Source organism: Ruditapes philippinarum, unplaced genomic scaffold, assembly GCF_026571515.1.
Source record: "Ruditapes philippinarum isolate M1 unplaced genomic scaffold, ASM2657151v2 ctg4321_1_1_1_1, whole genome shotgun sequence".
Classification (NCBI taxonomy): domain Eukaryota; kingdom Metazoa; phylum Mollusca; class Bivalvia; order Venerida; family Veneridae; genus Ruditapes; species Ruditapes philippinarum.
In genome coordinates, this window is record NW_026856323.1 from 205,469 (window position 1) to 217,670 (window position 12,202).

Genomic DNA, 12,202 nt, shown 5'->3' on the forward strand with positions numbered 1-12,202 from the left:
AGATTATACTTAATTCGAATACACCGGAATAAGAGTACAAAGAGATTCTACCTTATGTTTTGGTTTTAGGTATTTCATATTTCAATTTAGAGAATCTGTTTCAAGTAGCTAGAATGCAATTCCAATTTAATAACTTCCAACATTGTTCTTTTCTGTACGAATTATTTTTAAAACTTAATTTCTATGGGTTAGCTTCAGTTATGAGCTACTTTATAAAGGATTTATGTACGGTATTTATCAACTTATTTTTTTGTGTTTAGTTCAAATAAAAAGTTATATGTTTAAATACAAGTTTTGAACTTAAAAATAAGCTATTCTTGTAGAATATGACTACAAAGTCAAATTCGATTTCGCTCGTTTGAAGCAATATTGTTACGCCCCCTTAAAAGTGAGAAAAGGGTGTTAGCTTAAAGCTAGTCAGGATTTAAATATATGCCAGGCGTTAATAAGGGGAAAGTAACATGTGTGGGAGTTAGATTTGGTTCTACCTACTGAGAGATAAATAAGACATGTTCCAGTTCAATCTATGATTTTATTATTGGTTCATGATAGTTTATTCATGAAATATTCACATACAATAGAGTATTAGTTAATCTGGCTTTAACCAGATTGTTCTATAGTAAACAACTGAGCTTATTAGAGAAACATATATGTAGATCTAGTACTATAATATAATATCCGAGTTCCAAGTATATAGTTAATTATAGATTTACCAGATTGGGTCAAGTCAGAATCCGGTCAAGTTCCAGATTGGGTCAAATACCAGATTGGGTCCAGTTCTAAAAATGGGTTCAAGTTAAGTTTATAATACCAACTTTAGAGTTATATAAAATTGTATAAAGATCCCAGATCAGTGACAGGTTAAATGTTTATAATTATATTTGGGTACAAACCTCCTGATTGGAGTACATTTCTTACGACTGGTTGGTAAAGATCTTAATGCCCAACTGAGTATGATAGGTTAACCCAGTAGCTTAAATAGAATAGGAGCGCGCGACCCAGTACTTGTGACGTCACTCGCTACCCGAAGTACATCGTGGTGAACGGTGAAGACTACTTGGAACTCGTATATCTCAATAAATACAGAGAGTTAAAAGCTAAAATCGGTCTCAAAATGGAGCTAAAAATTAGTATGATCGACAGAAAACAAAAATACAGGTTGTCAATCAGTATTATTCGTGAAAACATCGATAAAGCTTGGACTAGATCGGGATCATGAGACGCTTGACGAGACGGCAAACAATTCCATAAAATAAAAGCGTCCCGTGACTTTGTAAGACACAATACACAATTTGACATGTTCATAGCATTGCCCTCCCCCCTAAAGGATTGGTCTCCAATTAAGCAGGACAAGAAAGAATAATTACACCAAAAGACCAGTGTATTACAAAAGGTACAGTTAACTTTTCTTAAATACTTTGTAATGTAAAAATGCATGACATAAATAATTAATTTCTAAACAATTTAATTAATTGACATAAATAATTTAACTAATTAATGCTTAGAGTTGTAACATAATAGACTAGAACTGGATTCAACTTAAATAACAATGTATAGGTTTTATTCAACAATTAACAATTTAATTCACACATGCATTCCAATTACTCTAATTACATGTTAATAAATAATTTTATGAACATACAATTTTTTTTTTAAACACCTATATCATAAACATATAATTTATATTACAGATGTACATTATGTTAGATGTTGAAAGTATTTACATCCAAGAAATAATATGATAAATATAAAAAAATAATGACCATCAACATTACAATCTACAATTAACCAACATCAGGTAAGTATTAACTTGTACATCTATTTCATTAATGAATTATATAAACACATATATACACATATTCACTTGTACATCTTTTCATTAATAAATTATATAAACAAATATACATAAAGTCTCACTTACATATGGCATCTTCATAACTGCATAAATAAATGATTAACACTTGTAACAATTTATAACTTCAACATTAACTTAAGTAATAAACAAAAGTTTAGCAAATTTACTAAATTCTAAACTTTATGAATTAGTCCAATTTTACATAAATGCCATGTCTTCTTAGTGAATAAACATTTCACTAAGCAATATAATAATTTCATCAGAGCATAACATTTTAATAACAACATGTGACATTTAATTATAAAACTATTTAACTATCAGTCATACCATAGACTACATCATTGCCCTAATGTTCTCTTAGTTAATAAATATTTCAATAAGCAATACATGTATAATAATCTCAACAGAGCATATAAAAATCAACAACATTCATTTACATACCCATCAATCATACCATTTGTGTTATAAAGGAACACAAAATTTGTGTTCTTGCTTAATTAAGAAAGTACTACACATACATGTAGTATGTTAAAAATTATTTAATCATAAATATATGAAAATTCCTTAACGGTTATTTATTATTTAAGGTATTTCCTGTCAATAATATTTGCTATTAACTTATGCAATAACAATTCAATATAATAACTCAATACTTACTATGTAAACTATGCTAATGAAAATTTACAATTTGTTTTTTATTGTTTAAAGCTACTGTTTAAAAACATTAATGAAAAATTCTTTACTTACTTCAATAGGTACAAATGAAATGTGACTGTTAAGCAATAAAGAGGAAAAATCCTACACATCATTTGAGGAAAAATTAAGGTATTGTATACATATAATTTTTAAGTAATGATATTTAAGTTATATACTTAATGATTAATTACAATCTTCATCTGTTCTTCTTCTGTATCTTGGGTACATTTTCATATATATATTCCACGCGAAATTACATGTGAAGAACACATGACATATCTGTATAATTATAATTCATTTTCTGATATTTTCTTTGGTGTTTACATGTATTAATTAACATGACATTTCTTTTTATTTAATTCAATTTCTGATATTTACTTCTGTTACTTGATGATGATATCTGGATATGACTTATCTTTTATTAATTTCAAAATAGTCCGATTAGTTTTTCTCTTTTTTCTGTAGCTATTTTCAACAATTTTAGTAGACCATAATATTTACACTCAAGAATTAGTTCTTTCAGTTCTATTTTGTTGTTTGGTAACAGAGAAGCTGGTGTAAGTTCACCTTGTCGGGTATATCGGAGATGTTGAAGTATTGTCCTGAAATTTTTACTGTCCCGATCAATATATATTTCTTCATTATCAATCTGTATTGCGATATTTTTCAGCAAGCTTTCTTCCGCACATAGCGTTCCTCTTGTTGTAGAATATTTTATACCTCCTACATTCAAAATTATTATTTCTTGGTGTTTAATTTCCTCGAGTTTCTTCTTCATTTCTTTTTCTGTTTTTTCTGTTTCCTTATTTTCAACTGTTTTTTCTACTCTTTTCTTTGTCATAATTTTCTCTTTTCTTTCTCTCTCCAATTTTTCTCTTTTCTCCTTCTCTTTTTGTTCATTATCTAGCCTTTCTTTTTCTTCTTTTTCTCTTCTTTCATTTTCTAGCCTTTCTTTTTCTTCTCTTTCTCTCTCCAACTTTTCATTTTCTATTCTTTCTTTTTCTTCTCTTTCTCTCTCCAACTTTTCATTTTCTATTCTTTCTTTTTCTTTTCTTTCTCTGTCCAACTTTTCATTTTCTAGCCTTTCTTTTTCTTTTCTTTCATTTTCAAGTCTTTCTCTCTCCAACCTATCATTTTCTAGCCTTTCTTTTCTTTCATTTTCAAGTCTTTCTTTTTCTAACCTCTCTTTTTCCAACTTTTCTCTTTTCTCCTTCTCTTTTTGTTCATTTTCCTCTCTTTCATCTGTTCTTAATTCTTTTTCTATCACGTCTGTAGCCATTCTTATTTCTTCCCTTTCCTTTTGCCTCATTTCACTAATCCTTCTTTCATTTTCTCTTTTTCTTCTTTGTTTTTCTCTTTCACTGATTTCAATTGTATTATTCTCATCACAAATCTCTCCCACAACAAGGGCTTCTAATGTCGCCATTTCTATTTCAGAAGAGCGTGTGGAAGATGACGTAGAAGATGATGATGACGAAGATGTTGTTGATGTTGCAGAAGATGATGATGACGACCTTGATGATGATGGTGATTTACTTCTTACTCTTTTTTCATTTGGTGTTACAAAGTCATTTTTTCTTTTTCTAATGTATAATTGTGGTCTTGTTGCAATTCTTTTTGTGGGCGAATGATTTTCTTTGTTGTATCTATTATCAATTATTAATTCATCTATCTTTTTAATAAAGTCTTGAAGACAGGCTTCGGCCTCAGCCCCACGTTGGCCAGTGGTTGTATGAAATCGAATGAAGTCTTCCCTTCTTGTATGACACGACTGACCTGGTGTGTTTCTCAAAAACACTTTACCACACCTTGTACATTTAAAGTTTATCTTTGAGTGCTGTTCAATTAGGTGAGCTCTACATTTACCCTTAGTAGTAAAGTGCATGTCTCCACATGTACGACATGTAAACCGTTTCTGCAAGAAGACAAATACAACAATTTTAGTTATTAAAAAAAATGTTTTAGCTTCATGTATACCATATTTATTATATATTTATATATTTACAGATTAGTGAGAACCTGATTTGTTTGTGGAAACATAAGGTATCAAAGTAAGTATATCATTATTTCATTGTGTTCTGAACTTATTATTAGCTGTCATAAGGCTTCAATTTATCCTTATGCACAACACGCGGTTTCTCTCTAGAACCACCCTGAATGCGGAACAGGATGTCACTTATTTTAGTTACTATTACATAAGGACCTTTCCATGGTCGTGTAAGTTTACCACTGCGACCAACTTTTCTCTGAGGATTGTAATACCATACACGGTCACCCTCGAAATACTGTATTTGATGACTATTTAGATCATATTTCTTTTTCATGGCATCACTAGAAAGTGAAAGCCTCGTTCGAGCAAATTCATGAACTTGAGCTAGCCTAGACTCAAGTTGAGCTACATAATCTAATCCATATTTTGGTTTTGTTTCAGTTCGATCTATTTCAGGTTTGCCAAAGACTAAATCAATTGGAAGTCGAATTTCAGAGCCAAACATCATGGTTGTTGGTGTGACACCAGTTGACTCGTGCACAGACGAACGATATGCCATCAAACAAAAAGGTACAAATTTATCCCAGTCATTTCTATGTTCAGACACAAAAGCAGTTAGCATATTGAGGATACTTCTGTTTGCTCTTTCTATAAAACCTCCACCTTGGGGACGGAATGGAGTATTTCGGGTCTTTTGAATTCCTAATAACTTACAAAGTTCTTGAAATAACTTTGATTCAAATTGGGAACCCTGATCTGTATGAATTGAGATGGGCACACCAAATCTTGAAATAATGTGTTCAACAAGGGCATTTGCAGCTGTAACAGTTTCAATATTCTGAAGGGGAATAGCCTCTGTCCATTTAGTGAAATAATCAGAAACAACCATCAAATATCGGTTGTCATTTTCTGTTTTACCTAATGGACCTACAAAATCTATTGCAATTCTCTCCCATCTTTCACCAGAATTAAATTTTTTCATAGGAGCTTTAAATTTCTTAGGGGGCATTTTTCTAGAAGCACATACTAAACATTTTTTACACCACATTTCTACATCCTTTCTTTGATTATACCAATAAAATCTTTGTCTGACCTTTTTCAAAGTTTTCTTAATCCCTAAATGACCACTTGTCACAGTATCATGTAACTGTGTCAAAACATACTTAGTAAGACATTTGGGTAAAACTAGTTGGAAATCAACTGTATTTCCATCATCACTCTCCCACTTTCTATACAAAATGTTTTCTTTGATGACTAAAGATTCCCATCTATACCAGAAATATTTTAATTCTACACTATGTTCAGAAACACTATTCCAGTCTGGTTTCTCATTTACTTTAAACCAGCTCAAAACATGTTTGATAATAGGGTCTGACTTCTGCAATTCAGCTACATATTCTAAGTTTAAATTTTCTACATCTATCTCATTTTGTACTTCTATCTCACATCCTGTACTAATCTTACTACTACTTGGTTTGCTATCAGCTTGTTTTCCAGTCAAGTCTTTGTCTATGCTTATATTTGTATGGTTATCTGTTCTACTATCTCTATTTGATGGACCAGGTAAACACTCTGTATCTTTAATATTCTTGTCAGATAATGATCTGACCTCTTTAGAATTTAAAGTATTACATTGTTTACTTGATTTTAATCCAATCTTCATGTCAGTTGTATTATAACTAACCCCGGTAGAAGATTGATATTTCACACTACAGTCACTACTCTGGATCGATGCTAAATTATTACCCAATTTTCTATCAACTATCACATCTTGACTAGACATTTCATTATTGTTGCAAGCGTTACTAACACAGATATCGTAAGACCTCTTTACTTGGTTAGCAACTACAGTTTTACTTTTTATCACACTATTTTCTACAGGAATAATTAATTTCTCTGTGGACACAAAAGTTGTCCTATTACACAAGTTGAAAAAAATATACAGTATAAACAACACTAGTACTAAAGGTACTTTCATTGCAATAAGCCCAAGAATAACTAATACAGAAAGAAAAGGTAGTTCAGGGCACACATAATCAGACTTTTCTGGTCCTTCGGGATCATTGATTCCAACACTATAAAGTGTTGAGAATTGAGTACCGCTCCTGCAATTCTTATGTTATTTTGTTGTGATTAATGCTTCCGAGGGATCACTTTGTTTCCGGAATTTTGTCATTAAATTTTGTCAACGGTTTGTTTGTCACATTAATATTTGTACTACTTGTACAAACTTCTGGTTTGATTTTAACCATATTTTGATCTACAGGTTGTTTTAACTTTTTGTCATGTTTAAGTGCTACTCTAGCAACTGTTAAATTATCATATCTGCTTTCTACTCTATCACAATGTACACAGTTCTCATCATAACATGGTCTCCTACTAAGTGCATCAGCATTGTTATGAACCCTACCAGGTCTATGTACAATTTCATAATCATAATTTTCTAGAATATTTATCCACCTACATAGTTGACCTTCTAGATTTTTGAAATTTGTTAACCATTTTAAACTGGCATGATCAGTTCTGATGGTAAACTTTCGACCATATAAGTAATGATGAAAGTGTTTTACTGTTGATATTGCACTAAAAAGTTCTTTACGTGTAGTACAATATCCTCGTTCTGATCTAGTAAAGCATTTGGAGTAATACGCTATAACCTTTTCCTGGCCATTTTGTATTTGTGACAAGACTCCGCCATACGCGAAATTACTCGCATCAGCGTCAACTATAAAATAATCATCTGAAGTAGGGAAAGCTAATATAGGACTACTGGTCAAAGCAGCTTTCAAGGTAACAAAGGCCTGTTCACATTCTGTGGTCCACACAAACTTGTGACCCTTTTCTGATAGTGCATGCAAAGGTTTTGCAATAGTTGAGAACCTAGGAATAAACTTTCGGTAAAATGAAACTAGAGAGGTAAAGCTTTTAACCTCCTTACATGTTCTTGGTCTTGGCCATTCTTGCACACTTTTAACTTTATCGGGACATGTTGAAATGCCATCTTCACTTATAACGTGACCTAAGAATGTAACCTGTTTTTGAAAGAGATGACACTTTTTTGGATGTAACTTTAAGCCAGCTTGTCTTAACCTGTCCATAACTTCTTGTAAACGTACAAGGGCTTGATCAAAAGTTTGTGCAAAGACAATAATGTCATCTAAATACAATACTAAAGTATTCCAAATAAGACCTTTGAATACCATTTGCATGAGCCTGGTGAATACACTAGGACTATTAGAAAGACCAAAGGCTAATTTACGAAACTGCCATTGCTGACCACCTTGCAAGCTAAATGCTGTTTTATGCCTACTTTCTTTATCAATATCGATCTGCCAAAAACCGATTTTAGGTCACAAACGGAGAACCATTTTGCAGATGATAATGCATCTAAATTATCTTCTATTCTAGGCAGAGGTTGATATTCTTTTACAGTGCAACGGTTAAGTTTTCGAAAATCACAGCAAAATCTGATACTGCCATCTGGTTTTGTTACCATAAGAATTGGGGATAGCCATGGGGAACATGCAGGTTCTATTATCCCATCCTCAACCATTTTCTTAATTTCAGCTTCTGCTGCTTTACGTTTTGCTAGTGGGACACGATAAGGATAGGTTTTTACAGGTTCATGATTACCAGTGTCTATTTTATGTGTAACTAAGTCAGTATGACCAATGTCTCTATCATTTTGTGAAAACACATCTTGATTCTTTATAAGAAACTGTTTTAACTTTCCTTTTTGTATATTATCGAGATGCACAGAAGACCTATCATAAACACTTTTTAAATGCTCAGGCAGAGTTGTACTACTTGCTGCCACCTTGGATACATTAGTGCTAACATTTCTCACAGATACAGGCTCATTTACAGTAACAGGTTCTAATACAGCAGTTACTGTATTTTCATAAATAGTATAAGGTTCACTATTGAAATTTGCAATTCTCATCGGAAAATGGCCATTTTTTGGACTAATTAAAGATTTTGCTACTAACAACCCTGATTTTTCAGCAAAACTTAAATTGGGTTCTATCAAACAATCCCTATCTCGACTCAAGCTGTCCAACGGTTTCCCTTCTACAATAACTTCAGTTTCAGGGGGAATAACTATGGTTTCAGTTACTGCTATTCTACAACAATTGACAGGTGCATCTTTCTGATTCATAAAACATGGGATTCTCTCCCCTTTCAGAGTAATGTACCCTTTACTCAACATTATATCACAATTGTGCTTAAACAGAAAATCTAATCCAATAATGGCAGGTTGCTTTATATCAGCAATCAAAAACTCGTGAAGTATTTTTTGTTTACCTATACATATTTCTATTTCTGCCTTTCCATGAAAAGGTGATGTTTCACCAGTAACCGTATGAAGTGAACATTGTACAGCTTCAATAACTGGTCTAGTTGAATAAGGCCAATTTTGAACATTTACATATTATGCTGACATTTGCACCACTATCAATAAGCATAGTCAAATCAAATTCATTTATAGTAGCAGAAAGAAAGTATCCATGGTCAGAACCTAAATTATTTAATGCAATTTGGGACCTTTTTGATTTGTCAAGCTGCGATCCCCCCAGCTGGACTTGTTTGAGTTTCCCTGGTAAGTTTGGTTAAACCTTTGTTGATCATTACTTCCAAAAGAATAATTATTGTTTTGATATCCTCTATTGTTTCTATTATTGCCGTAAAAACCATTATTATGAAATCGGTTTTCATTTCTGTGATATCTAGGTCTGTTTTCATTTTGACGCCTATTTCTATACTGATTTAAACTTTGGTTCGATAGTTGATTTCTATTACCCTGATTCTTGTGCCAACTACTAGGTTGTCTACTTTGACTACTTATCTGCTCTTGACCCATATTTGTTGATTTAGACACAGTATTTTCTTTGTCACTACTTACATTATCTACTGCACAGACAAACTTATTTCTATTTCGATCAGCTAACCTATGGGCTTCCATGCGCACTGCTATTTTTTCAGCTTCAGAAATAGTTTTTGGAGCAATTTCACGCAACCTTAAACGTATGTCAGAATCATTTAACGCATCTATAAAACTATCGAGTGACAAAGCCTCGACCACATCTTGGCTACCTGTGGGATAAGCTAGCCTAGTCATTTTTCTAATGGACTGAGCCATTTCTGGAATGGTCTCCCCTTTTCCACGAACACGACTCTTTAACTGGGTTCGAAATACCTCGGCTTTATTTTCTGTCCCATACCTTGCTTTTAGTTTTTCTTCTAATGTACAAAAAATCACGCCTACCGCTTTCACTCATTTCGCTTAAAAGTGACCGAGCCCCACCTGTTAAGCTACTTGCAAGATATAATGATTTCTGGGTATAGTCCCAACCATTTATTTCGGTAGTAATTTGAAACTGTGCAAGAAAATCTTGCAAGTCTTCATCTCCACTATAAGTTTGGGGTTTCATTTTCAAGTTATTTGTGCTTCTAGGTACTGACAAATTTGGGTAATTAGGTACAGTCTCATATACAGACGATCGAATATACGGCCCATTTTGAAGACAATTATTATTTTCTGCCTCATATAAGTTTTGTTCTTCAAAATTGTTAGAGTTCCCTGTCGCCCTATGATTAAATCTTATTTCTGGGTCAGGATGTTCTATTTCAGACAATTTCGACTTAACAGTACACAATTCATTTTCTACACTGTTCATTTGCTTTTGCAATTGTGAATTTACATTTTGAATAGTTTGACCCAAACAGGTAATCTTATGTATAATCTGTGACATTTGGCTTCCCATATAATTTTCAAGATCTTTTAACTGGGAGTTTTCATTTTCTACTGGTTGAATATCATGGTTAGGTGAGCAAACAGAACTATTCTCATTCATACTAGTATTAATACTAGACATATTTCTATCATTACTGACATTTTCATTGGACGAGACAATTCTTGAGGCATTACCTCCAAAATCATAAGCAGATGAATACTCGTCCATTTTACTATATTAAATATTGATAATATAAAAATCTCTGATACTTATAAAATTGTATATTAGTATAAAAATTAATTTACATTGTAATTCTTATCTATTTTCAGAAAGAAATATCAACACTGTCACTGATCCGGTCAACATAAAGAAATACACTGCTGTTTATTGTACAGTTCAATCAATAAATTAACTGATCAACTTACTGTTCATTTTCTGTAATCCAGAATTCATGGATATCGATATTTGGCGCTATTGTACCTTCCAATCACACACATCAAAAAAAAGTAAAATAAACCGGTCAAGATTTTAATCTATTTCTTATTTAGACCTACAAAAGATGGTGTCTCATTATCATTGGATTTCCAAACTTCAATTCTATAGATCTCTCGACAGATCCCACTTCTGACACCAGATGTTACGCCCCCTTAAAAGTGAGAAAAGGGTGTTAGCTTAAAGCTAGTCAGGATTTAAATATATGCCAGGCGTTAATAAGGGGAAAGTAACATGTGTGGGAGTTAGATTTGGTTCTACCTACTGAGAGATAAATAAGACATGTTCCAGTTCAATCTATGATTTTATTATTGGTTCATGATAGTTTATTCATGAAATATTCACATACAATAGAGTATTAGTTAATCTGGCTTTAACCAGATTGTTCTATAGTAAACAACTGAGCTTATTAGAGAAACATATATGTAGATCTAGTACTATAATATAATATCCGAGTTCCAAGTATATAGTTAATTATAGATTTACCAGATTGGGTCAAGTCAGAATCCGGTCAAGTTCCAGATTGGGTCAAATACCAGATTGGGTCAAGTTCTAAAAATGGGTTCAAGTTAAGTTTATAATACCAACTTTAGAGTTATATAAAATTGTATAAAGATCCCAGATCAGTGACAGGTTAAATGTTTATAATTATATTTGGGTACAAACCTCCTGATTGGAGTACATTTCTTACGACTGGTTGGTAAAGATCTTAATGCCCAACTGAGTATGATAGGTTAACCCAGTAGCTTAAATAGAATAGGAGCGCGCGACCCAGTACTTGTGACGTCACTCGCTACCCGAAGTACATCGTGTTGAACGGTGAAGACTACTTGGAACTCGTATATCTCAATAAATACAGAGAGTTAAAAGCTAAAATCGGTCTCAAAATGGAGCTAAAAATTAGTATGATCGACAGAAAACAAAAATACAGGTTGTAAATCAGTATTATTCGTGAAAACATCGATAAAGCTTGGACTAGATCGGGATCATGAGACGCTTGACGAGACGGGCAAACAATTCCATAAAAAAAAAGCGTCCCGTGACTTTGTAAGACACAATACACAATTTGACATGTTCATAGCAATATCAAATTAGAAAGCGCACATATTCTCTATTCGAACAGCATTGATAATGGACTACATGAGGGAATACCATTGAAAAACGCAACTGATTAACAGAGAATAAGAGAATTTGAACTGTACGAGCTCGGACAATTCTTCAGAATAAGTGATCCAATATACTTTCAATGGCAACTAAAATAGAACAATAGAAGTATTCTGAATTTTACAATTTGTTATATAGAAAAAATGTTGCCACACATCTATGGATTGAATAAAAATATCTTGATAATGTGAGTTTGCCTCGGACACGAGTAAAATTGAATAACAAACAATGCCAATGAGGACAGTTAATGTAAATCTTTTCATATTTAAT

At 32.5% G+C, this 12,202-nt stretch overlaps 1 protein-coding gene and 1 long non-coding RNA gene across 3 annotated transcripts; one reads left to right on the plus strand and one right to left on the minus strand.

The window, feature by feature from the left end:
- The first annotated feature begins 810 nt into the window (after positions 1–810).
- On the plus strand, positions 811–10,759 carry LOC132746219 (uncharacterized). The gene is made up of 7 exons (XR_009627962.1): positions 811–1,393; positions 1,692–1,798; positions 2,611–2,680; positions 3,989–4,078; positions 4,559–4,602; positions 4,983–5,111; positions 10,606–10,759. It is a non-coding gene; the product is annotated as an uncharacterized LOC132746219 (long non-coding RNA).
- On the minus strand, positions 2,842–11,851 carry LOC132746218 (trichohyalin-like). Of its 2 annotated transcripts, none has more exons than XM_060735299.1 (2): positions 11,435–11,851; positions 2,842–4,466 (listed from the first exon to the last, which is right to left on the minus strand). In XM_060735299.1, the coding sequence occupies exons 1-2, from the start codon at positions 11,450–11,452 to the stop codon at positions 2,979–2,981; spliced, it is 1,506 nt and encodes a 501-aa protein (XP_060591282.1). In that variant the 5' UTR covers positions 11,453–11,851; the 3' UTR covers positions 2,842–2,978. The 2 variants fall into 2 exon arrangements, with proteins under 2 accessions (XP_060591282.1, XP_060591283.1); XM_060735300.1 differs by lacking the exon at positions 11,435–11,851 and adding an exon at positions 10,702–10,831.
- Between the last annotated feature and the right edge of the window lie 351 nt (positions 11,852–12,202).